General features: G+C 44.0%; 3 protein-coding genes across 5 annotated transcripts in view; 1 reads left to right on the top strand and 2 right to left on the bottom strand.

Annotated features, from left to right (window-relative positions):
- The window catches only part of PEX14 (peroxisomal biogenesis factor 14), an 80,498-nt gene extending 62,587 nt beyond the window's left edge, over window positions 1–17,911 (bottom strand). Inside the window, exons 1-2 of the mRNA XM_074560701.1 lie at window positions 17,621–17,911; window positions 9,384–9,431 (exon numbers count right to left, since the gene is read on the bottom strand). Of these exons, the coding sequence (XP_074416802.1) occupies window positions 9,384–9,431; window positions 17,621–17,911 (339 nt within the window). The remainder of the gene's footprint in view (window positions 1–9,383; window positions 9,432–17,620) is intronic.
- On the top strand, window positions 17,757–24,484 carry DFFA (DNA fragmentation factor subunit alpha). 3 transcript variants are annotated; one of them, XM_074560702.1, is made up of 7 exons: window positions 17,757–18,058; window positions 18,456–18,617; window positions 18,734–18,864; window positions 19,672–19,861; window positions 20,253–20,407; window positions 21,191–21,341; window positions 23,697–24,484. In XM_074560702.1, the coding sequence occupies exons 1-7, from the start codon at window positions 17,962–17,964 to the stop codon at window positions 23,747–23,749; spliced, it is 939 nt and encodes a 312-aa protein (XP_074416803.1). In that variant the 5' UTR covers window positions 17,757–17,961; the 3' UTR covers window positions 23,750–24,484. The 3 variants fall into 3 exon arrangements, with proteins under 3 accessions (XP_074416803.1, XP_074416804.1, XP_074416805.1); XM_074560703.1 differs by having other exon boundaries at window positions 21,191–21,381; XM_074560704.1 differs by lacking the exon at window positions 23,697–24,484 and having other exon boundaries at window positions 21,191–22,135.
- On the bottom strand, window positions 23,832–27,009 carry CENPS (centromere protein S). Its single transcript, XM_074560706.1, has 5 exons — window positions 26,914–27,009; window positions 26,209–26,332; window positions 25,800–25,833; window positions 25,095–25,161; window positions 23,832–24,456 (listed from the first exon to the last, which is right to left on the bottom strand). The coding sequence occupies exons 1-5, from the start codon at window positions 26,953–26,955 to the stop codon at window positions 24,301–24,303; spliced, it is 423 nt and encodes a 140-aa protein (XP_074416807.1). The 5' UTR covers window positions 26,956–27,009; the 3' UTR covers window positions 23,832–24,300.
- Between the last annotated feature and the right edge of the window lie 76 nt (window positions 27,010–27,085).

The following is a 27,085-nucleotide window of genomic DNA, read 5'->3' as shown; positions in this document are numbered from 1 at the left end:
CTAGCCCCGCTGGGGTAGCTGTATCATATGAAACTTCACAGAATATAACATTAGAAGCCAGACGATTAATTTACCAGTTCCTCAACTTTTGTTAGCTGCACCTATCTTCTTCAAGAGAATGCAACAAACATGAGGAGACAAGCAATCTAAAGCAACCTCCAAATATGTTTAGCTGGAAACAGGTCTGTATGTACCAACACATGGATATGCAGCAGTTACCTCCTCCTCCAATGCAATACCTTTCTGGGTAAGACTAAAAGCCTCTTCCCAGATTCTACATGTATAAGCAAGAACCCTGAACTTGTTCACAGCTATGCCAATTGGATCAATAGAATCCTTAGCTTCCTCTTGGCACAGACCGCAGAGAACGTCAGTGCCAGGAGTATCTGCACAACAGATCCCTGCCAGCACCAGTGCTGTGAGCCTCCTGATGGCAGTGCATAAACACACGCGCATGGGGTACTGGTTGCAACACCTCATCCGTTCTGCATGTGCATAGCAAGACCCATTCCCTTCAGGAGGCAAACTGGGCTGCACAGAGCTCAGCTCTGCTTTCCCAGGAGCAATGACCATCAGCAGCCTGAGGCACCTGCATGCCTGGCAAGAGAAGCACAGAGAAGAACACCACCTCTGAAAAATTTGGATCAGACTTGAATCCCATGGGGCTTCTGTACCCAATTTCCCAAGTGTCCTGATACCACTACTTTGAACCATAGTGTGTGCTTGGTAGCTGACCATTAGAGCGAGAACGAAGTCCATCTTTATGGGATTGCAGCAACCTGATGTTGAGAAAGGGGTTGTCAAAAACACAGTGTCGGGGGGGGGGGGGGGGGGGGCTCGTCTCAGTCTTGACTGTAATTCTCAATCACTGCACAGAAAGTATTTATATCCTGTTGGCAGCATGTGTAACCAATGCGACTCTTCGTGTCAGAGCTGTCAATTACGGGCTTGACTTATGAGGAAAGATTAAATGAGCTAAATATGTAGAGCTTGGCTAAGAGACCAGGATGGGGGTGGGGGAAAGGAGAAATGATGTGATAACTGTCTGCAAACATCTGAAGGGTGCAGATGCTTAAGGAGGAAAGGAATCACTTAGGGTGGCACACAAAACAAACAGGAGAAGCAAGCTGGAAGGAAGACACAGGAAATCCTCAGTGTATAGCAGGGAAACTCCATTCCAGCAAGATGTACTCTGCTGTAGAACTGTATCCCAAGGAATACCATCATTCAGGTGCTTGACAAAACACTAAGAAGTTGACAGCAGAGGAAAATCCTTCTCTCATCAAAAGATAAAACAGACAGTGTAAAAAAGTGGGGCATATTGTGAGTGTGGTTGATGATATGAAACTACCTCTCTTGCTCCTCTCCAGCTGTAAAATCCTTTTACTAAAAAGCCATGCATATTTTCATTGTTACTTTTCCAGAAAGGCAACTGTCAAAGTAGCAGTGGTGTGTTATGGAATCACAACTGGGAAGAGGACAAGGTCTGTTCAGTTGTAACAAGGAGAAGAGCTATGTAGACATACAAACAAAACCAAAACAAACAAGCAAAACTATTAAGATGTTTGGAGGAATTTGCAATGTAAGTGACATACAGAGAAATACAAGAAACATGAAAAGCAGGGACAGTCTCTTCTCCAGTAAACTCCTGGTTAGGAACTCCAAATCCAAGAATCATACCAACTCTCAACTTCCTAGTTTGGCAAATCTTGGTTCTGGAGGTGCTGGCGTCAGAAATATCAGAAGAATGCATCCCGGTGCACCAAAGCTGGGGAAAGTTCTTTCAAGTTCTTGAATAAAACATTCTGCCTTTTGTGCCCCAGCTACCTTACTTTACAACATGATGAAGATGCAACACATCCTTTGCTCTGAGGCACAACAAAGATGCTATAGACATTGCAAATTTTTTCTTACAGCATGATCTCCCAGGTGAAAACAGGAGGAAGCCGAGAAGTGAAGAAAGCTATCACATGTAGGCAGTTATAATCTTGTAAGGACCACGAGCTGTCGCTAGACTCTTTTTGATTGCAGTAACAATGACACAGGCAGCATGTAGGTATGGGCAAAAGGAGTTCAACTGCTCAGTGGTATTAGAGGTAGAAGAGGAATTAAGACTCTCCAGCAATACTTTCCAGGTTAGGAATTTAATAATGTGGAGTCAAGAGGCACTCCAAGGAACAAGCCTCCTGCATAAAGTTATTTTAAGAAGCTAAAAAGCCAGACAGTCCTGTGAAGTTCTTAAGCTGGTCCCTTCTCTCCCTAGGCAGAAAGAACTGTAGGCAATTGCTGCCCTCTATAAGTTGGTTCTGCACATAGCATGTTTTACACACACATGTAGCTGAAATGATACTATTATCTCACCTTGATCCCATAACCCGTCATTACCGAAGTGCACACTATGCAGGCATCTCTTTGCTGTGTGCCATCACCTGTTTGAAATTAATAGGTACCCTTTCCAGCAGCTGGGATGCACACAGCAAAGTGCTCCCAATCCCCCTGACCAGGCAGAGAGCTGGGCTGCCAACCGATGCAGCGCTGCCAGCTGACAGCAAAGCAGGCCATGGTCTGTAAAAAACTGTAGGTGTAGCATGTTTAGACCTCCAAAACATCACATGAACATAAACAAAAAAATTAAATTCATTTTTCTCAAGGCCAAAATACCAAGTAATGTTAAGTATTTGCTAACTAGGCACCAGTGTTTTTTTTCCAATGTCACAAAGCGCTGTAGCTTCCATTTTACCTTCTGTGAGATCTAGGATCTCTGGAAGACAAGTCATACCTAATGTTAAAAAAGATTCTAACCTAACTCCTACTATTTTAATTTCCTTGCATGTTTTTTAAAGAACAACTTAAGAGTATTACAACTATTTTAAAACCATCTTAAAAGTCTTCTGACCAGTAATATTGGTTTGTCTGAAAAGCAAGTAGGAATTGCTTTCAGAGCCCTCTTCTGCACAAATGCACAGAAAAGATTATAAGATGCTAACTCACCACACTGTTAGTAATAGAAAATGACTGTACCTACCCTAGCTGTTATGCTGCCTCACCCACTGGCTCTAAAGTGTTGTTTAACCTGTAAGCTCTTAGGGACAAGCAAAGCCATTATTACATTTTGTACAGTCTGATAGAGTCTTAACCTTCTTTGGCATGTAACTACTGCAAGTTTCTAGCTTTCATACATTAACATATAGTAGTACAACAGAAGTTATATCCCAAACTATTATGGTCCACCCTCTTCTAAATTTGGGACTGAACGGAATTCCAAGAAAGGTTTCCCACTGACCTCAGACAGGCAATTTAACTTGACACAACTGTGTTCCTTTAACTATGCTCAGTAAGTATATTTGGATCTGCGTGTTTTGCACATGTTAATATATTTGTCTAAATCCACAGAGTAAAAGGCATTGACAGATTAAGCAAGTACATTTTAGATGAACACCAAAAGAAGTCAATGAACATGGAGAAGTGAGAGACAGAAACAGGCAAAAACCGGATAATCTCAAATTTATCAGAGGGTCAAACACAAGAGAAGTCTGCTTAGTAAATATACAATTCTCTTTACAGCAAACCAAAGGATGTTGTTCAAGGCAGTCGCACGCCTCTGGCTCCCTGTTCCACGCCCAATAAAACTGAAATCTGGACAGCAATTGTCCTCCACAGCCTGATGGAATTATTGTCCATCACTGGGAATCCACAGCAACACATTCAGGACCTCCCCCAACAAACTGAAGCACTATCACAGCACTAGGGTTACTGCCTGTGCAGAGGTCACAACGCTGATGTCTCTCTCTCTCCCCTGCTGACAGTGGTAAATTATCCTGACTAATGTTTCGCTGGGGGCTACAAGTTAGTTGCCTACTGACTCTGGCTGTCTGGAAATCGCCTCTGGATAGATTTACTTTTAGAGAAGCATTCAGTGCAGGCCACCACTCCGAAAACCCGTTGTGGCAGACAGAAAATTTGTACAGTAAATAGGTATAAATCTTGTCTTAAACAATACAGGGTGGGAAAATGGAAAGCCAAAGCGTGATGGGGAGTGTCCCTCCAGTACACTCCACTCCCTCACATCATTTCTGGAATCGAAAGCCCTTCTGAAAAAAAGAAAAAATTAACGTTTTTCTACAAATCTAGACAAGGATCTTTGAACTTCAAAAAAAAGGATAAGGATACTCTATGGTATCCCTAGCATAAGAATGTGTTCCAGGAAACAAAGTATGAGGTTTTTCAGTAAAAATACCGTTCTTGTCTTCATTTCAAACAACAATTTCAGGCAAAGGAGAATCTTCAAAAAATTCCCCATGTATCTCATTTTCTGTAGGGTTTCAGAGGGCAGAAAAAATATCTACTACTCCGTAAGAAGAAGAGGGACATGGATTCTCAATGTGCCCAAAGATTTGGTCATTAAAAGTGGATTCTGAGTACTCTTAACTAACATTAGCCCCAACAAGCTCGCTCAAATCTTATGACACAGTTCTGTAACTTTTCCTCATTCCCACTCATGGTTTTGTTCACATGGTTAAAGACAACAGGATTGTTAGGTTAGGCTCCGTCAACTTCTAATTACACCACTTAGAGCTAAAAGTAGTCAAACTCAAAATCTCAATTACAAAGCTCCTTCCTCAGAAACCTAAATGAAATTCTTTTTAACCATAGCCTACTAAAGAGGATGCTTAGCAGAATAGATAAGGTTTAAAAGGAGGGAATGAAACAGAGAGGATTCAATAATTCTGTTATCTGCCACTGAAGGCCAAGTGCCCAAATCCAGGCAGCTGAGAAAAGGGTAAGTAACTGTCCAGTTTCCAGTTTCAGAAGTTTTATCCATTATAAACACATATCACAAATTTTACTAGTTTACCTCCAAGGAAACCTAGCAACTGAACACAAAAACCATAGAGGAACTAAATATGCCCATAACCAAGCCCAAATATCATGGCTTCAATTTGAGATCTCAACTGATGGTTCAGGAAAGCAAAGACACACACGCCAAATGCGTTCAGCATGGACACACTGGCTGATGTGACTTTGTGCCAGTGGATACACGATGGATATAGAAATGTCGTCTCTTTTCTGCTCTGCATTTTTTTCATTATTCCTCAATCACCTGAAAAAGGATGAAATAAAAAAGTAGCAGTATACCACCATCACTTTTAAAATACGTATAACATATGTCGGACAAGAGTGAATGGTTTTAAAGTGAATGAGGGTAGATTTAGATGAGATATTAGGAATAAATTCTTTGCTGTGAGCCCGGTGAGCCCCTGGCCCAGGTTGCCCAGAGAAGCTGTGGCTGCCCCATCCCTGGAGGGGTTCAAGGCCAGGTTGGACGGGGCTTGGAGCAACCTGGGCTGGTGGGAGGTGTCCCTGCCCAGGGCAGGGGGTTGGAACTAGATGATCTTTAAGGTCCCTTCCAACCCAAACCATTCTATGATTCTATGCGAGGCTAGAGGCTTTTCCAAAGACATAAGAGGCAGAATGAAGCCCCTGAAATAGAAATTACCTCATTTACCAGTCCTGCAGGTATAAGTCCCGCATCTATGCCACCAACTTCCTGGGTGAACCTGGCTAAACAATTAACCTGTATATCTCAATTAGCTTTTCTAGAAAATGGAGATAACATGGACATATTCCCTAAACACAATAATTGTCTGCAGTGTACCCTATGATGCTTGCACAAAAAGGGGTGTTAGAAGTACTCTGGTCATTATCATGATCCTTAAAAATTTGAAAATCAGTTCAACTAAGGGTGGGGAAAAGCCACAAGGGCACATCCCAACAAACTCTACGCTAATTGCTATAGAGGCAGCAGTAATGCTTGTTACCTTGTACCTTTTGACAGCCTGTAAAAAAGGGAATAAAATGTCCATGTTTCAGTGATAACTCCTATCATCTGCAGCAAGAAACACGAAAGAGCACATGCTAAAAATAAAAGAAGAAAAGTTAAATAATCCTGCAAGAGAAAATACCCTGCTCCTTATAACATAATCCAGGGATTTTGTAAATCAAGCGAGAAACCAAGAGTATGTTTTACATTTACAACCAGTACTTGTATATTTACAACTAGTACTTCTTCCAGATACCAAGCACCAGCATGGGAATGAGAATGTTTTGTGGCAGAAAAAACAAAACAAAACAACAAAACACAACTAACAAGCAGCATGTGGAAAAGCCTTGCTTGTAAATTCCGCTTCCTTAGGTTTTTCCTACAACCCAGGCTCATGTTAGTGGCAATCATATGTATAACCTTCACCGCTGTAATTTAGACGGCAGCAGATTCGGCAGAAAGCAAAGGCCAACAACAAACATACTCAAGCTCTTGAAAACATCCGAAAAACAGCATGGAATGGTTAAAAAGCTAGAAGACACTTCTAGGGAGAGACAAAACAAGCTAAAAAAAGAAGCAGAAAAGACAACATAATTACACTAAAGAGAGAAATTAGACCAAAGAAACAAAGATTTGAGAAGAAAAGGGGATTTTTCTAACACTTTAACACAGAAAGGGCCTTTGTCGTATGTAGTTACATCTTTTGCACACCCCAAGACTTTGAGTGGTTGCAAAAAGACAAACCTATTCCTATTCCACAAGTGTTCCAAGGATTATCAGAGCGGCTGCACATACAAGCAGAAAGGGATGCAGCAGTGTTCACTGATAAGCTGGACTCAAGGAGAAGCTGATCCTGCACTGACGATGACAAACGTGGCTGTAAACAGCAGCAGAGCGAGATGCTGACACTCTGCTAACACAAGGTTACACTTCCCACTATGGAGCTACACGGCAAATTTTAATGGGCCAAGACCGACAGCTAGGGAAATGAGTGTCCGCTCTCTGCTGCAAAAATTATAGCTTTTCCCATCCCCCTCCAACTCATTCTCCACTGTCAGTACTATAACACAATGACCTCTTATTAGGGAGTATTTTTCAGTTGGGACAGTTTATTGTAAGGACACTGGATCACCCAAGGGATTAATGGCATGGACATGGAGTCCCTTATCTCCAGTTTGGTAGTCCAAAACATCAGAAGTGTGTTGAAGAAAGAGCAATTAGGATTGTGACATGAGTTTGTAGGGCTCCATTCTGAAGGCCTCGCTAAGGCCATTAACCTTAGCAAGGTATGCTCTGAAGACCCAAAATGCAGGACACAATATGATATGTTAGGCTGCATCATGCTACATGATCTTGCTGAATGCTGAAGCCCTCTTGCAAACAACTAGAAATCATTGCTTCTCCTGGATTCCTGTTGAAAGCAGCAAGTTGTGGGGGTACAGAGTACACAGAAGACAGTGCCACTGAGCACAGAGCAGAAGGTATTTAGCACCTTGCAGGATACAGTGCCCATCAGAATCACAAATACAATAAATACAGTTTGAGCCTATAATGACATCTGCTGATACAATGCACGATGTTTGAATTCTGCTGCTGTCTCATACTTGTGCGTAACACCACTGATATGTTCCAAACAGGTCTCAGTCCTGTGAAGCACCGAGTACTTTCAGTCAACAATTAAGTCAAAAAAGGTGAGGCGGTACAGATCAGAATTTGGTCATGAGACTCTTTTCTCCCTCCTCTGGATTCTGTAATTCTTCTTCAACTGCTTAACACCAGATTTGAAGTCAGCACATGGCTTTCCCATACAGAGCCATTTGTTGGATTCATGCCACGGTTTGTTCTGGTGTTTCCGTAAACATTTTTATGACACGGCGCCATGTGCCTACAAGTCTGCTTTAAGGACCAATATCTACTGCGTGCGTTAGAAGGCAGCATGCATGATCCTGGCTACAGAGAAGCCACAGTAGCGTGGTGGAAGTTAGGTCATCTGGCTCACAGAACTGAACTGCTCATTTAATAAGCCTTCTACAGATACTCAGCTGGAAGCAATAATGACTCCTAAGCAAACGTGACAAAGACTGTGAGAGTTTAATATAAAAAAAAAAAAAAAGAAAAAATATGGAGAAAACTTCCACCTTTTAAAGGACTCTAATTAGCTCACATGCAAGACTCACCATTGTGAGAGTAAAGTCTATGTTGGAGTTCTTTAAATTTATAAATATTTTATGTGGTAGGAATACACACCTATACAGAAAGATACACAACTGCTATGTGCTTCCTCTGATCAATCTTCAGTTGCATATACAGTAAGAAATTAATTAAATCAAAGGTAATGTTAGAATCTGCCTTGCGAAAGAGAACAAACTGTCAACCAGCACAGGCTGTGATGATCTGCTGCCTGCTATGACCTTCTTAAGGGGCAGGGGGGGAACCAGACCCAAAAAAACAAACCACCAACTCTATCACAAAGCACAGAGTGTCAGTAGCAGCTTCAGGTAGTCTCACATACAGATGTCTATGCATTAAAGGATGGCACAGTGTTACTAGACTAGAGAGATTGTCACTGCAGAGCTTAACAGAATTCACAAACAGCCCTTTCATTAGATGCACTTTACTGACCCTTCCCAGTTCACAGTCTTTACTCACATCACCCTCCTTTGGAAATCATCTCCTGCATTCCCCAATAAGAGAAGGTCAAAATACTTTGATGTGGCCAGTGCCACACCATTATGGAAAGTACTTGAGTCTTCTCATTGCAAACAGCTTGTATTCACTATGATCACCAAATGAAAGCCAGGGAAGAAACTCAATTAGAGATTTATATGTTTAGGACAATAACATAGGCTAAGAATTTTGGCAAGGTTTTGCCTGAGTTATAGATGGCTTAAGGGGAATGAAAAAAAGAAAAATAAGGTTGTAAAAAAACATATACTGCAGCTCCAGAGTGGTGGCTCACTTCCCACTCTGCGTCACCATAAAAATAAAAACAAACCAGGGTTCTCTTAGTTATCCTCATACACAAAAAATCCCAGAGCTCTTTCCAAAACAGTTCTAGAGTGAAAACATTGGATCACTTGCACTGCCAGCTGCCAGACACTTCTAAGCTCACTCTGAGTGCATCTGAAAATAAAGACAGCTTGAGTGAGGTCTCTGAACAGCAGAGGGTTTTTTTTTTTTATTAGACAACAGCACTAAGAATCTCAGTTCAAATTATGCTGCACAGGTCTTTCTTCAGACTCTTTTCTAAATAAGCACTGATCAAGAGCATACTTGCACACACTTAGGACAGGCAGTCCGAGCTTAAGGACAACTCAGTGGCCTAGGTGATCCATGTGTAACCCCAGAAAGACAGGTTATGGCTAAAGGTCAGAATTCAGAGGTCAGCAGCAGGGGGACATAAGGCACTTTACACCTTTTTCACAAAGCACCAGCTCCTTAGTAAAAAAAAAAAAAAAAAAAAAAAAAAGGATGAAAAATGATGCAGGAAAGAGAAAAAATCATGTATATTATATTATCAGCTATCAACAAGAAATTACATGCTGCTTCTTAAAGAACTTACCAGTGCCTCCCGAGATGCTGCATTTTCAGTTGCAGGGCAGGAGCCAGCCTGTAAAGCAAAAAGAAGAGTGAGGTTACATTGCCACCTGACGGACACAATTAGAAATACTTATCGGTTAAGACCACTCTTCCTATAAGCAGGGTTTAGGCAGACACACCTGTTTCTGCTACCAGTAGCAGTTCTATGATGGACAGAAGACAAAAAGGTCAGAATCACAGAAAAAAATTAGTTCTGGCAGTCCCCATTTAAAACAACAGAATTCACAGAATCTGCAGAACTTGTTTTAGGGAGTCAGCAGTTAAGAGCCAGAAAGACTACTGAGAGATGTCTTGAAAGAAACGTTCCCCCTAACTCAAATTCTGAAATACATGGTGCAGTGAGCAAACACAGCATGAAACTGGGACTCCCTCTGCTAAACTCTTAGTGACAACACTTGTTACACTGCATGGTATAAGACAGGATATTTTCATCATATATGAAATTAGGAAAATAACTTGCCTCTCCAAAGGGACCTGATGAGTACTTGGCACTCGCAAAGAATTTTGTGATACTAGAGGGAAGAAATGCTGCAGAAGCCCAAAGTACCAAAAGTACCTAGCTCTGATTCCATGGTTCACTTTCTCCTCTGTAGGACTAAACTTGACACTGAGCCTCTCCCATTTCCACATTACAGTAATGCACCCTTTGCTTTCTACGCTATTCTTCTAAAGATTTCAAACCAACTATGATTTAACTAAACCTCACAATATGTCAGCAATCATAGAATGGTTAGAGTTGGAATGGTCCTTAAAGACCATCTAGTTCCAACCCCCCTGCCATGGACAGGGACACCTTCTACCATATCAGGTTGCTCCAAGCCCCGTCCAACCTGGCCTTGAACCCCTCCAGGGATGGGGCAGCCACAGCTTCTCTGGGCAACCTGGGCCAGGGGCTCACCGGGCTCACAGCAAAGAATTTATTCCTAATATCTCATCTAAATCTACCCTCGTTCACTTTAAAACCGTTCCCCCTCATCCTGTCACTCCCCTCCCTGCTCCAGAGTCCCTCCCCAGCTTTTCTGGAGCCCCTTTAGGGACTTTACTTTGAGGGTAGCACAGGATTGGCACAGGCTGCCCAGAGAGGTGGTGGAGTCTCCGTCTCTGGAGATATTCAAAACCTGCCTGGACGCTTTCCTGTGCAACCTGCTCTAGGTGACCCTGCTCTGGCAGGGGGTTAGACTAGATCATCTCCAGAAGTCCCTTCCAACCCCCACCATTCTGTGATTCTGTGACTCTGTGACTGGAAGGAGCCCTAAGGTCTCCCCAGAGCCTTCTCTTCTCCAGGCTGAGCAGACCCATCTCTCTCAGCCTGTCCTCACAGCAGAGGGGCTCTGGCCCTTGGAGCATTTTCGTGGCCTCCTCTGGACTCGCTCCAGCAGGTCCACGTCCTTCTTATGTTGGGGCCCCAGAACTGGAGGTAGCACTGCAGGGGAGTCTCACCAGAGTGGAGCAGAGGGGGAGAATCACCTCCCTCGATCTGCTGGCCGTATTTCTTTCGATGCAGCCCAGGATGCAGTTGGCTTTCTGGGCTGCAAGCATGCATTGCTGGCTCATGTTGAGCTTCTCAGCAACCAACACCCCCAAGTCCTTCTCCTCAGGGCTGCTCTCCATCCATTCTCCGCCCAACCTGTATTTGTGCTTGGGATTGCCCCGACCCATGTGCAGGTCCTTGCACTTGGCCATGTTGAACTTCATAGGGTTCATGTGGGCCCACCTCTCAGGCCTGTCCAGGTCTCTCTGGATGGCATCCCTTCCCTCCAGCATGTCAACCACTCCACACAGCTTGGTGTCATCAGCAAACTTGCTGGGGCTGCACTCAATCTCACAACACCAGTACCATTCCTTGTTTCCCCACACATAATTAAGAGACGTAGTTTTAGGGCAGATGCTGACCACCTTACCTTGTACACTAGGAAAGGGTGGTACACAGGAGAAAGGTGAAACTGTTTGATTAAAGCTGGACAGCAAGCCAAAGACTGAACTAGACTTAACAGTCAGGAGTTTCCACCCTCCAAGCTCACCTGCAGTTTTGCTCATGTTCACTTACTAATCAAGAACAGGCAGAACATTTTAGCATAGTTCCACGTTTTACACTTTGGGCTTTTCTTCTCCGCCAAAAAAAAAAAAAAAAGAAAAAAAGCAGTTTGATCTCTGTGTAACTAGCACACATCAGCTCTCCCAAGGTAGAGGCACCTAAGTTTTACCGTAAAATAAATTTATCTTGGTCAACCATCTACTTTCAAATGGGACTCACAGGATGTTGAGATGGTCTAAATCATATTGTCTTTGCTCTGTTTTTTTAATCTTAGGAGAGGTGACACACACGGGTTACCTCAATGGTAAAAAAAAAAATGCAGTTTTATTAGTAATGAAGACAAGTTTTGAGGCTCAGGGATACTATTCATAGAGTATAGGGAAAGATAAAATTTTCAAGTGATTGCATAAAAGTCCTTAAGTGACCTTTTGTCCTCCAGTTGCATTCATCACTTTTATGCCCCTTCAAAGTATCTCAAGATTTTTTTCCCCAGCTACAAAATATGCAAAAAAAAAAAAAAAAAGATAAAAATAACTATTTACCACAAGAGGGTGCCAGAAACTCAAACATACTGCAACTTAGCTGCTTCCACGGGTAAGCATCATCACCAGGGCCCAGCCAGATCTCACAGCTAGGCAGGGATTCTTTAGAGGCCCTTAGTCTCATTATGTGCACTCATCATCATTTTTGTTGCTACTCCACTATATATCTGCAAAAATTTCAGGCACTAAGAATTCACTTGACATGACCACTGCAAATATCAGCTTCAATACCATACTGGAAGTCACACTGCCCGGTCTGTCTGTAATGAAGACAATGCTATGTGAGACCAAGAAAAGGGCACTTCAATCTTGTCACTGGCTTCCCATTTTTATATGCATTCTATATCTGCTTTCCAGTCTTTTGTAGCTGGATGAAAGAAAAATAATGAACAGTCTCAAGATCCATCTGCTCCTCCAAAAATTTAGAAAACATGAGAATCACCCCAAGAATATGGCTTGCGTGATTTATTAATAAGTTAACCAAAGCTGAAGGACTAACACAGGTATCTTACTATGCCTAATACTCTAAAATACGGGGGCCTGATTCATAGCACACTGAAGTCAAAGAAAAGATTCTTATCAAATTCAGTTAGCACAGGGTCACAACTGCTTAGAAGAGGCAGACGAAGAGCAACACAGATAAAATTCTGGTTGAATACTTCAAAAAGGTACCTATAGCTGTTAACTACTATTTCCATGGAGTTGTTCCATCAAGCTACTTGCGTTGAGTTTTCTAAGAACATACGTATTTTACTCTTCTGTAGCATGTTTCAAGGAAAATTCAAAGCACTTTAACTACTTAAGCTGACTTTGCAAAGAGAAAAACTACAGATGTGTGGTGCAAACAGTGAAGTCACAAAGAAAGAAAGAAACCACAACGGAATTCATATCCCCAGAAAATTCCCAGAGCATCCTAAGTACTAGGGCCTGTGTGTTCTGCCCTAAGGAGCTGCACACTACTGCACAAGTATTTATGGGCTGTTACTCCACACAAAATTTGGTCAACCTGGGAAACTGTCCAAAGAAGGATTTGAAATTAAGCCTAGGTTACTGTGAGAAAACATGTATTATATTGACAGGTAAGAGTCTTGATCCTGAAGACAAATACTCAAAAATTCTGACATCTGCTTGTACATAATCTGATGTTTGTTACGTACATATATATATGTAACACATATATATGATGAGTTGGATAATTTATGGTATTTTGATTGCATTGTCCAAAGCTACCAAAATTTTAAATGAGATCTGCATTTTCCTTCCAGCAAGACTTCCAAGTACAAGGCACAGCATAACAGCAAGGGAACTAGTCTTACAAGGAAGGGGACAGTAACCCTCCAGAACATGTTAGCTCTGAGACAAGTCAGGGAAGATTCCATCCTTTCCACATGATGGCTGTGCAATAGCCTGTATTTCAAGAAAACAGTCCAGAGACCGTTTATCTTCACCATAAAAACCATCTTAAGCCAGAGAATCCAGAGGCTTAACAGTCAAGAGCTACAGGGAAGTGAGGAAGAAAATTTACGTATATATTGACTAACGATGCAGCTAGGGAATTAAGTCTCTGGAGCGACAAATCAGACATCTTTCAACATCTTTTAAATTTACTTTAACGACTTCCTTACATGAAGAAAAAATGCAGCTAGATGGTACACTCAATTCAAAGCGAGTATAATGAAGCTTTAGAAAGAAAACAAGTAAGATTTGGGCCTTTGCTTCCTTCCCCACTAAACTGCACATAAGAACATCACCAAGTATAAAAGATGTTGGAACACCAGCGCATTCTGTTCCCCGTATCATCTCTCCTTTCTCAGTCTCTTACATTAAATTTATATGTAGTCTGTTTTTAGCATAGCGAGCCTTCTAGTGTCATAAAACAAACAAAAGAATCCCCCATACAGAATCCACTCTGCCTGTGCTACCTCAATGGCTGCACTACCATTTTGGTACCAAGTCAAATTCAAACACTGACTTTAACAATTTCAAGCCTTTTATGACTCTCACAGACCAGCGACATACTGACTTCCAGGCTACAGGATTCTCAGCTTCTGCACATAATTGTACAGATAATTAGGTATCATTTTGTGTCCCAAACTAAGCAGCTCAGAAAAATTTAGACATAGTTATCTAAACCAATAACACTACTGCCAATTAACGTTAAAAAAATTTCAGTTTCTCTCACACTACTGGGATTTACAGTTAAATGGGAACACCAGAGGACTAGGTTGCTGGCTGGCTGAGCCAAGACGACTCAACAAATATACGTCAAAGTATTCAGCATCAAAGAAATCCTTATAGCCAAGAAAAATCAGAAATCAGTTATTCTGTTCAGAGGCTATACCATCATCTTGCTCTTCCCTTTATTTCACTATAAGGAATAGTAACAGAGAGGCAGGATCTTTTCTTTTGTTTATTTTTGGTAAAGACGTTGCTAAAGGCCCAAGGAACATGCTTTCTAAACAAAACCAAGTATTCTAAAATCTCTGGTGGAAATGTCTATTACCTTTAGAATATAATTCTATATACATAAATGATTTAATTTGAGCTGCAACACTACCCCCTCCCCACAATGCTTGAGGCAATACATTAATTCCTGAGAATGAGAAAATTAAACTAAGAAAAACAGATAATAAGCCAAAAGATATCTGACACTCCCTTTTCAGCATCTAAACTAACTAGATTTGTAACAGAAAACACCATAGGACTCAAACATAAACATGTTAGGCAAGGCAGTGCTACTACTCATAGCCTTATGTTGAATGTTTGGTAATAAATAAACAAACATCATCGGTGGTGGAAACAAATTTTTTTAAATTCTCTAAATGTGTGCAATGGGGACAACATTTTACATACATTAATAACTGTCAAAACTGCAATGGTTGCCTAAGAGGAGTGGCATTTACCTTCTGATAGACTACTAAAGATATTTTCATTGTTTTGCTTTATTCCAAAAAATTGTCCCCTTAAGAATTCACCTACTGTGCTACATATTCTTCCTTTATACAGCCTTTTTCTGGCCAAAGCTCTCAAATCCCCTCCAACCCAACAGAATTTGAAAGCACTGAACACTTCTCAGCATGAGGAATACACATACTAGTGGGTGAAGATAAGGGTATCTGTCATCAGCAGGCACCGATAGTCTTGGACAGGGAGAACAGCCCTTCACCAGCACACAGTGTGGGGAAGGAGGAAAGTTAATATATAAGCAGAGCTGCTCCTGGTGCGTGCGTGGAGGGGGTAGATATTAGTATGGCTACCCTTTAGCTAAACTTGAGCGTTACCTTGCGTACCTGAAGCAACGCGGACCACCAGAGCTGCCCTTTAAACAAACTCTGCCACTAATGAAGGAGACAAAAGAGGTGCCACTAATTTGCTATTGCCTGAGAATCCAGCATTTTTGCATACAATGTGACAGAATCTGGCAGGGGAGCAGTTAATTAACCATTTTCACTCACAGTGACTTCAGACCATCTCTCTCCTCAGAGGAGCTGACATGAAATAGCCTCTCTGCAGTGAAAAGTTAACTTTGCAGCCTGTGTATTCTGCCTTATCTCAAATTCCTCCTGATTTAGAAAGCAACACAAGCATTAACTTCACTATGTTATTTACAGACAATGCCTGAAGAACTCTCCACCTTACACATAGGTTAAGAGTCACCATTCCCATTTTTTGCTATGGAGACAGTGACAGAGTGATTTTCTTCATGTCCTTAATTTTAAAACCCAGGGGGAGCTCTGGCTACATATATGAGGCCCATTAAAAAACAAGACTTTTCCATTTCCAAACATCAAACCTTCTTTTGAGGTAAAGGAACACTAAATGAATATTAAAAAACAGGGTGCAATAGAAGTATATTATGCCCACACTCAAGAGAACCCAAATGTTTCTCAAGCCAGTTAACCAGATTTCTTCCTCAGAAACCTCTAGTCAACTGCCTTGTAGACAGCCCAAGTGGCTTACGGATCAGTCGCAGGTTGTTTCAGGTTTCCTCGTTCCAAAAGCACTCCCTCGAAGCATGAGGAATGGATTGTCATGCCCACACCTCAAACTACAACTGATAAAAGCAGTGGCCAATGCCAAACAGCACGCCTACTGCGAGTTTGGTAACTGGGCCTTTCACAACTTGGGAGGAGATCTGTGCTGGTTAGTCAGAGTATGAATTTTATGTAACGTGTTTCTAGTTCAGTTTAGTTCAACAATGTTCCCATCAAAATCAGCCTCCTCAGTCCAGACTAAAAGGACCAACAGAGAGGTTCACATCAATTTTGTCAAACACAGATAAACTGGAATGATCGCACATAGAAGTGCGTTGGTGGCAGACTTTGCTCTGTTTTCTTCCCTGTTGCTGAAAAAACCAGACCCTTTATCTCCTGCCAGCTGCAGGAGGGCCCTCTGTAGCCACCAAAAGGATTTGACAAAATTTCATTGGTATCACATACTCAGGAGTCTGCTTGAGACACTGCTTTGATGAGGGAGCTGCAAGGAGGCCACTAAATTTGAGGTAGGTAGAGTTTGCAATGAAATACAAGTTACCCTGGTCCAAGACCAAGCCAGTGCAAGTGACCAGAAACCTACACTACACACAATTCCCTCACACTTCTATTTTCCCCTATTCATTTCAGGTCCCAATTTAAAAATACCTTAAGCTTTTAGCATGTTTCTTGAGCATGTGCTCAAGCCGGTGAACTTACATGCCTCTTTTACCCTCCCCATTTAGTTTTTGACAGTGTTTACACTACATCTGTCACTGCTTTGCCCTTTTATGCTGTTCGTTCAAGGATACTTCTCCCTCGCAGCTGCAAGGCAGAAACATTTTGTCTAACTGGTACTTCACCTCATTCCAAATCCCAGCTGACACATAAACTGCCTCCCTTCTCTCTGGCTGTGCTCCCCCCTGCCTCATCCAAGTGCTTTATTGAGTTTCACATACAGACCCTAAAATGACAAGACACTCACTGCCTAGGGGCCTGGCCTGACCAGCTTTCCCAGTCCGAGCTGCACTGGGCTGTCGGGCGGAGCGTGCCCGCACAGGGCAGGTGCCAAACTAACAAACCAAGCCCCCCCGGAGAGGCGACGCTCCACCGCTGCTACCGGGCACAGGGGCTGAGGCGACGCCCGCCGAGCCGGGGGGTCCGGGCCCTCCCCGCCACCGTTCCCCCCGGCCGTCACCAGGCACGGCGGTTCCCCCCCACCGCTCCTCCCACGCCGGGCGCGGCGCACCGCGCACCTCAGGGAGCCGCCGCCGCCGCTGCATCCTGCCCCCCTGGCCCCTCCGGTGCCGGCGCTGCGGCGGCGATAGGGCCCGCCGCGGCGGGCGCTGAGGCGGCGCGCGCCAGTGACCGTTACGGCAGGTGCGGCGGTTGGCGGCGCGCGGGCGGCGGTTGGCGGCAAGGCCACGCGCGCAGGGCAAGGGGGGGCAGCGGCACGGGCCGCCGCGCGCGCCCCCCACGGCCGGCCACAGCGGGAGGGGGGGGCTTAGCCGGAGCGAGGGGGAGCTGAGGAACGGCGGCCGCCCCTCGCCCGTTCCCCGGCGGCGACGAGCTCGGCCCGGCCCACCCCGCCCCGCCCGTCCCCCGCCGCCCCCTGCCCGCGCCGAGCATGCAGAGCGCCGGCCCCGCTTACCTGGCTAGGCTGCTCCGCTTGCTCCGAGGAGGCCATCTTCCCAGGCCCGGCTAATCCATCCCCGCCCAACCGATGGAACGCCCTCACCGCCGTTACTCCCCCTCTCTCCGCGCGCCCCGGCAGGCAGAACGAGTCGAACGCCGAGACACCGATGCGGCCGGCGGGGGGAGCGCTTCTGCCGTGAGCGAGCGGCCTCCCGGCGGGCCGGCAGCCAGCGGGCGGGCCGGCTCGGGGCAGGGCTGAGGAGCGCAAACCGGGAGCGGGTTGCAGCGTTCTACCTCGCCGGGCCATCCCGGGCTGGGTTACGCAGAGCCCCGCGTTCTGCCGAGCGGGCGGCGGCTATGGCGGCGCCGCTGAAGCGCTGCCTGCTGCGGCGGCGGGACGGGCGGGAGCAGCACGGCGTGGCCGCCTCCTGCCTGCGGGAGCTGCGCGACAAGGGTGAGGGGCCGCCGTGGCCGGGCCGTCCCCTGTCCCCGCTGGGCTCCCGTGCGCCGCTCCGTGAGGTGGCGGGGCTGGGCCCGATCCGTGCCGCGGGACAGGCAGAAGGAGGGCAGGTCCCCGGGGGCAGCGAGGGGAGGTGGGAGTAAGTTGAAACGTGCCTTCTTCCACGTGTATGCCAAGGTTTGCGTCAATAATATTAATTTCTGGAGGGAGAACTCGTGAGCATGTGCTGAGAAGGAGCTGGTGTGCAGAGCAGTGTGGAGACAGGTCCTGGTCTCCTGCCTAAATTACTAGGAGTTGCTTGTCTCTTGATGGATGTAATAAAAGGGCAGTGTGTGTGTCCCTTTTCATTGCGTATGTCACAATTTCATTAAGTATTTTTTTTGTTCTGCAGCTAGTGTCATTCTGGCTATTGACAAGGCCAGGGAGCCCATCACCTTAGTACTGGCAGAAGATGGTACCATTGTGGACGATGAAGATTACTTCTTGTGCCTGCCAGCCAACACCAAGTTTGTGGCACTGGCCAAGAATGAGAAATGGTCCAGCAAAAGCTTAGGTACTCTGTGGCTGAGGGAACACAGAAGGGGAGGGGTGTCTGGAATACACCTACTGAAATTAGGCTGTCTCGGGTGGGTGAGGAGTGACCCAGGAAACTGATGACTCTTGTATCAGACAGCGGAACAGCCTGGCTCTCGGAGTCTGGGGATGAAGTGGACAGTGGTGCAGAGAAGTGGAAGCAGCTGGCCAGGCAACTGAAGGATGACCTATCTAATATCATCTTGATGTCTGAAGAAGACCTCCAGGTACAGTGGGGAAACGTCTAATTGCTGTCCCTGGCTCTGCCCATCATCCATTTATCTCACTAGATGGCAGAGAACGCAATAAGTAAACAAGATCACAAGCTTAATTCAGCTGCTGTTGTTTGGCTGTGGTGCTAGAGTCAAATTTCTCCTTGAGGGGAAGCACTCACGTCTGAGGAGGATGCTCTTAATCACTGACTGCCTCTCGCAGCATGCCTTTCCAATTCTGGCGGGGAGAGGGCAAAAAGTCAAGATTTGGCCAAATGGCAACTGAGGTGATGCCTTCCTTAAGACCAGACACCTGTGTAACGTGTCAGAAGGGAAGGCTGAGCAGCACACCAAATCTGTCTGCTCCAGAGGGGTTCAAAGAACTGTCCTCAGTTTACAGAGCTGATTGATTTGAGTATCTGACTGCTTAACACCTTGTGGGTGGTGAGGCATGGAGATAACTGCCTCTTCTTGTCCTCCTGCAACATGCAGCTTCCCAACTACCAGGCTATTGGCCTTCCTGTGTGTATTCCCATGCGCTCTTTGCCAGAAGTTGTCAGGATTTCTGTTAAAAATGCACACGATACCACGCCTTCCTGGATGCCTTTTGGCTTCTGGTAAAGAATGCAGGCTGGTGGAGTGCCACTACAACCTCCCGTAACTAGGCTGACTTGCTATGACACGAAATCTTGTGAAACACACTGGGTTTCACGAAGGTGGAGGCTCTGATATTCAGGAGGCTTGCTGTTTGTACTGTAATCAGTGTAATGGGATGAGTTACTCAATCAGTCCATTTAACAGCAGCACTCTCATTGTTTCAAGGTGCTTATTGATGTCCCACATTCAGACCTGGCGGAAGAACTTGCCCAAAGTCAAACCAAAATCCAAGTATTGCAGGACACCCTGCAGCAGGTGCTGGACAGACGGGAAGAAGAACGCCAGTCAAGACAGCTCCTGGAACTCTACCTGGAGGCCTTGAAAAATGAAGACAGTATCTTAAGCAAAGTAGCAGGTAGGGAGCATTAAAGGTGCTAGAGAAGGAGCTTTTCAGAGACGCCTGAAATAGTTGAGTGGAATAAATAGCAGAACGAAGGACTGGAGTTAGTCACTTGCTTAGCAGCTATTAATGTGCTGGATGTAACAGCTGGTGTAGTGTAAGAATTCTCTGGGTGAGACCAGGACTCCTCTCACTGCTGCGTCACATTTCTCACAATGTCTGAAAATAGAATACTGGAAAAAAAGCTTAAATCATGTAGTCATCCTCAACATTGTGGATTTCTTAAGTTAGAGGATGCGTCTAGATAGAATGCATATTTTATTAATTTCAAAACCATCAAAGCAGTCTAGGCCACTTTTCCTGTCCTGTGTTCGTCACAGGCTGTAATGATTCTGCTACTTTACAGAATCTGAGACTGTGCCAAGAAAGGAGATGGATGTGGTTGACACAGGTACCAGCAGTACAGGCCCTTCAGCCAAAACGGCGCTCAGTGACCAGATCCTTGCTGCTCTGAAAGAGAAACCTGCTCCAGAGCTCTGCTTGGACAGTCAAGACCTAGAGGTGGGTGAGAATGATATAGCCATATTCTGGCAAATTTCTCCCTCCGGCGAGAGAGGTTATAGGGGAAGCTATCCTTGCTTCTGGAGGTTTTACGTCAATATATCTCAGTCCCAAAGTGGCAAGATTTTTCTTCCTCAGTAACACTACCCGCTGCCTGGTAATAGCCAGTTGAGGCTATTCCAAGTACTCTAGTCTGTCTTCTGAAAAGCCACAAAATAATTTTGGTTTTGATCTCTGCCAAATTATAGTCAGCCACTGCTTCAGCTGTCCTACCAGCAAGGTTTTTTTGTATGCACATGCATCTAGCTATATTTCTTTTATACATCCCAAATCAAAATAAAAACCTCCTTATTTTGGAAAGCAGTGTAAATAAACCCATAGCTTGGAAAGGAAAGTCTAGGTAAACTTTAACCATTAGAAAGTGTGTTCTTTCATAGAATCATAGAATGTGTTGGGTTGGAAGGGACCCTTTAATGGTCATCTAGTCCACCACCACCCCCCTTCTAATGCTATGAACTCGCTCCTCTTGCTTTTCACTGCTGTAGAAACTAAGTAACTGCTTTCCGTTCCTTTGAAATCCGAATATAGCTTCAAGCTCTAGGTGTTGGTAGAATACGGAAGATCCACTAGCCCACGGGACAGATGATGAAAGCTGGGAACAGCTTCTATACCAAATTGTCAGTATTAAACAGGTGTCTCATTACTGCTGTCCTTAATGCAGGCAGAGGGGTTAGTGGTGGAGGAGCATCAGTAGAAAAGACTTAGAAATCTGTTTTGCTACAGCTGGTCTTGAAAGAAGACGCACAAGCCCTGGCCTTGGCTCTAAGGTGGGACAAGCAGAAGGCTGAAGCTCTGCAGCAAGCCTGTGACCAGGAGCTCTCCAAGCGTCTACAACAAGTGCAGACTTTGCATTCCCTAAGGAGCACGTCAAAGGGCAAGAAAACTCTACCTTGGGGAGACTACCCTGGGCTTAGGTCAAAACGCAAAAAATAAGACTGCAGTGCTGCTTGCAATTTCTTTTTTTTTTTTTTTGCGTAAGAAACAATACAAACAAAGATATATCCTGGGAGCCATAGTTTGCTGGTCATACTATGGTCTGGCTACAGACAACAAAAATCTGGACATTGTCCTGAGGCTTAAACTGCTGTGATGATTCAGATCATGTGTAACCAAAGGGATTTTGGCTTTTTGCAGAATACTGGAACAATGGTATTGCTAAACACAGCATGTAAGGGTTCAGCTTTGAATACCTGGTTGGGAGCCAGAAGCTTCCATCTGATAATGATGGATCTCCCTTCGGAAGCCCCAGGCATTTGCTTTCTTTGTCCTCCCAAGGGTGGAAGACCCAGTGGAAGACACTTTGAGGCACAGCTAAAGAACAGGGCAGAGGGTTTAGCCAGCTGCTGTCTGGCTTTAATCTCCAGCCTGGGATCTAGGAACCTGAATTCTCATGCTAATTTCATCAGTTCAAGTAAATTCAAAGTCCTTTAACTTCTGTACTTTCTCTGTAAGGAACTTCTGTCTCTTGAGTGCAGTGTGGGTACTAACTTATAAAATGCAGCACGGGTGGAAATACTTGCTTTTTAAGGCTGTGGAGCAGAAGACTTGTATTTGGCCTGATTGTATTATTCTCCTAATCATTAGTGTAGTATCATGATGCTTTTGTATTAACTGGCTTATTTTTGTTAAAGTCTTTTTTTCTAATATCATTAAAACCTTTTTACCTTACTGTTGGAGTAGTTTTGATCTTTCCACCAGCTGCTGTGATTAAAGAATGTGCTGATAAGTACAGTATTACCTTCAGGATAGAGGAAGAAGAAATTAAATACAGAAGTATTCTGTGTTTAATCTGTCCGAAGTATTTAGGTAGCATCCACGTTCACACTGGTGACACTGCACCAGAACTCTCACCTGGCACAATCTGTTCTTTGCTTGTGAAAACAGAAGATGTATATGAAAAAATCTGAAAAGTGAGCTGAAACTTCTGAAAAATTTTTAGGAGGTACAAATGTTTTCTAGTGTCATGCAAAACCCTCTGATTTAACTTTAAATGGTATAGATGCCAACTGATGAGTATTCCTACAGCAGGCATTCAGGTGAACCCATTGCATGTAGACATGCCAGTTGAATTAAGGTACACTCGAAGTTAGACTGCCAGTGTAACTAATAAATATTCTAAACAGTTCAGTGCCTTTGAGCAGCTAAGCCAAAATACATAGCCAAAATAGATGAAGCTATGCATACAGTAATTGACTGGACTTAGCGGAAAGCTTGCAGTCAACTTTTTGGTCAGTCTGTTCTGCTAGGGCAGGTAACTGCTTCTTACAATATACACTTCTGGCTTGTAACATTATAGGCCATGGCAGGTAAAAAGGTTTCCTGATGCTTTAAATAGCTACAAGCATTTTACATTCAAGTCTTTCTGAAATAGCATATATGGCTGCGTACTGACAGAATTTTTGAAGCATGGTCTATTGCACTCAAAGCTAATTACACTGGCTACCAGTTGAAATAACATGCATTGAGTAGATTAGCTGTCAGCAAGCTTTTCCTGTGAGTTTATGTCTCAGCTTGTGATTACCAGTCACTCCATTATAAACCAGTTTTTCAGTCTTGCTCAAAGCTGTAATGCTTTTGCTTTTTTCAAGCAACTTGGCAATGGAAATTCTATTCCTCAAGCTGTACAAAAGCTGTACTGTAGCACTTGATTTTATTGGATAGTTACAGCCTACAAAAGGCATGGTTTTTTTCCCCATCCATTACTGTTTAATAGCTCCAAAACAGAGCAAGAATAAAAGGGAGCACACATAGGCAGTCTAGAGCATTACTCTTTTTCCACTGCTGAGTGACTCCAGTCCAGAAAGTGCACTCTTCTTTCAAGAGAAGGGTTTTAAACAAGGAGCAGGGCTACACCTAGAAGTTCTCAAGGGTGGTAAAAAGTATTCTGTCATCTGGTACCTTTTTTATCTTGGGGTAGTGTTTAAGGTATGAGCCTTAATAAAATGAGGACCTGGTATTTAAAAGTTGGTTTTGGGGAACTGCCCTAAACTATATCCTTCAGGAAGGAACAAGTGGCTTCAAGGAAGAGTTTGTCTCGTCAATCAAGGGCTGAGCAAGAGAAACAGCATTCAAGTCTTTTCTCTCTTGCTGCATGTTTTAGACCATCCTTGCTAAGCATATTCTTGCTTGATAAAATTTGCCCACGCAGTAGCTTAAGCAGCTTTCTCATTTCATTTAGCTATATCTGTCTAAAACCTTGTCTTTAAATCTGCTTCTTTCCAATCAACAGCATTTGGTAAACCTCCGTCAGTCCAGCAGAGGGCAATGGTGATACATTTCTGACACCCCTCCGGAGCCACGTTCCTACAGTGAAATTAGAAATGTAATGCAACTTACTGAAAGTGAAGATTGTATACCAACAGCATCACAGGGGAAAACCGACACAAAACATGTTTTAATTGCCAAGACAACAAGTGAGATATGGCTATTAAAACAAAAAATATTCAAAATACCTAAGCAAAAGTATCAAAAATGGAAGCAAGGAAGAAGTCAAACAATTACGGGAGAAACTAAGTAGCAGCATGGGGGGAGCTGCACATATTGAGGTATTATGGTCAGTAAGAATGTTCTGCTTTATGCTCTTTATTTAAAGGATTTTCTTTTTAATAACAGTAAGATAGATTTTTGTGAGCAATTAAGGCATTTTGGTTGGAAGCTTTAACTGAATTCTCACAGACCATTTTTGGAACAAAAAAATCCAACTAATCATGTTCACCTAAAAACCTAAACATTCATTACTGTTGCTAACCTGCAAGAGGAATCTCTAATAGGCTAACTTTGGTTCCTCAAGGATAATAAGAGAAAATGACCAGAGACATTACTTGAAAGGTGAATCATGCCATGTTGGAATCTTCACTTTCAGTGACAGCCTCTTCTTGTTCTCCATAAGTTCTCCCTTCCTTAGATGCACTGGACTTCTTTTTCTTCTTCTCCTTTTGTTTCATGTTACTTGATGTGATCTCTTCACTCTTCTGGGTGATATACTTTAACTGAGAACAATAAACTAATCAGTCATCTACTAAGGAACTTAATTTATTCACAAGAAATTAGAGAAAATGTTTAATAGAAATTAACAGGGCAAATTCTTATTACAAAAAGACAACAGACACTCCAAAAAGGCTGACAAACATCAATTAGTTCTAATTCTTGCATAAAGCTCTCAAGTCTAAGCTGGATATCCTCAGATACTGAAATCTATATTTAGATCCCTGTATTTATTCACATTAGAAGACTTTGTACTGCAAGGTGGACTCAAGCTATTCCTGACCTTAGGCTAAAACAAAGGAACACAACACCAGGAAAAACTAAAGTGATTTATTTCCAAGACTGACACTGCTGTACTGTTTATGGCACTTTTGTAGCTGGAACCCCAGCACCCCTGTTGCAACCAGAACATTGCGGCTTGAACTGCCATCAGATCTGTGTTCCCACAGCGAGGCACAGTGCCATGAAGCAAAATAAGATGAAAATGTAAAAAATCACTGGATTGTGCCCATCCATCATCAATAAGCCAGTGAAATTGCTCAAGCAACAGTTGCTTCATCATACATAGCCTTTATTCAAATGCTCTTAGGAACTAACCAATTGGTTTAAGAACGCTGTGAGACAGAAAATCAGTGAATCTCACCAAAGAATTGCTCCTTCTAGCCAAAAGCTTCACATCTTCTGTAGTGACTGTGCTTCGTTTTGCATGCCTGCATAAAATTCAAAAATACTCCTTAATGTGTTTATCAACATTGGTTGTAAGAGGCCATGCAGCATCTAATTTGTAACACTAATTAAAAGGGCTTAATAGGAACCCAGTAAACCAAACATGCCTATCTTTTCCAACTATAATACACAAAACCCTATTTTACAAGTTCATAGGTGTACATCTAAGTTCCCACAACTCCTGTGTAAAAACAGTAGAATTTAGCAACCAGAACTTCAAACACCACTATTACATTCCCTCTCGCTTGCCAGTTGGTCCCTGTGTTAAGTTTTAACTCCTGTAAAGCATTTCTTTACCTCCTTGAAGCAACCAGATGAAACACAGGTAGGCTAGTAGCCATCTGTCACTCTCAAACCATCCAGTTATGTTAGGTATCAATGCATCTGACAATTATATACAGTCGTTAATCTAAACCATCACTTGTACCAAACAAATGAACTTCCAAGGTCAGGAAGAATCTGCAGGGGAATATCTATTTCCTAACTTCACAGCCACTATTTAATCAGCCAGTAGAACCCTTTAAAACTGGAATTACAAGAGGTATTTTAAAGATTATCTAGTTATTGGAGCTGAACACAAAAAAAGAAAGCCTTTGTAACAATCAAGTGTTTCAGTACGTACCTTGCAAACATTTCGAGGTCTTTTGCAAAGTTCTCTGGAGAAAACACAAAGACGCCGCATATTTTAAATAATACATGCCACACAATACAGTTCTAGCTGTTACAAAGGTGTAACTGCAAATTAGTTACGAGAAGTTATAGTTAGTTATACAAGTTAGTTATGAGAAGCAACCGTAACTTGTTATTACATGCCACTCTGTTGCACAGGCAGGTGGCCCACATAATATTTCCACTTATATTTAAAAGCTTTTTCCAGGTATGAAAAATAGAATCACTATTTCTTGTACTTTTAAAAGCATAACGCAAGAAACAGTGCACCAGTGATACCTAGTACCAGTGCTATTTATTTTAAAGCATCGTTTCTCCAGCAATTGCTCTTGAATGAACAGATACTATGCAAACTTCTGTACCGCACTGCCTGAAAGCGATCTCCGAGATAGCTGCGATGGTTTGTTTGCTGAATTGCACATCTTTGTCTTCTGCAACTTCCTGGCACAGGCAGCCAACCGTGTAGTGAACCGCAGCCTTCAGCCTCTGAAAGGACCCGGGGCAGCGACAGGTCAGTTCTCTGCAGATTGACATACAGCTCTTGTATAAGTCATAGAATGGTTTGGGTGGGAAGGGACCTTAAAGACCATCTAGTTCCAACTCCCCTGCCATGGACAGGGACACCTTCTACCATATCAGGTTGCTCCAAGCCCTGTCCAACCTGGCCTTGAACCCCTCCAGGGATGGGGCAGCCACAGCTTCTCTGGGCAACCTGGGCCAGGGGCTCACCACCCTCACAGCAAAGAATTTATTCCTAATATCTCATCTAAATCTACCCTCTTTCAATGTAAAACCGTTCCCCCTTGTCCTATGGCTCCCCTCCCTGCTCCAGAGTCCCTCCCCAGCTTTCCTGGAGCCCCTTTAGGGACTGGAAGGGGCTGGAAGGTCTCCCGGCGCCCTCTCTTCTCCAGGCTGAGCAGCCCCAGCTCCCTCAGCCTGTCCCACAGCAGAGGGGCTCCAGCCTCGGAGCATCATCAAGACTATTTAAAAGGAGGGAACACAAGGGGCCGTGAACGGACCCCAACACAGCCCACAGCAGCGCGTTTATCGTCCCGGCCCCGCGGTACCTGTGTGAGCAGAGGCCGCTCCTCACCCCCCGCCGCCTCCATGGCGCGGCCCGGCCGCGTTTCCCGCCCGGCGCGGGGGGGCGGGGCGGGGCGGGGCGGGGCGGGGCCGCCGTCATGCCGGTTCCGCGCAGCCGCATCCGGCCTCCCGACGGACCGACCGACGGAAGGACGG

This window comes from Larus michahellis, chromosome 16 (genome assembly GCF_964199755.1).
Source record: "Larus michahellis chromosome 16, bLarMic1.1, whole genome shotgun sequence".
In the NCBI taxonomy this organism is placed as follows: domain Eukaryota; kingdom Metazoa; phylum Chordata; class Aves; order Charadriiformes; family Laridae; genus Larus; species Larus michahellis.
Note: the sequence above shows the minus strand (reverse complement) of the source record. Positions and strands in the feature narration are given on the sequence as shown.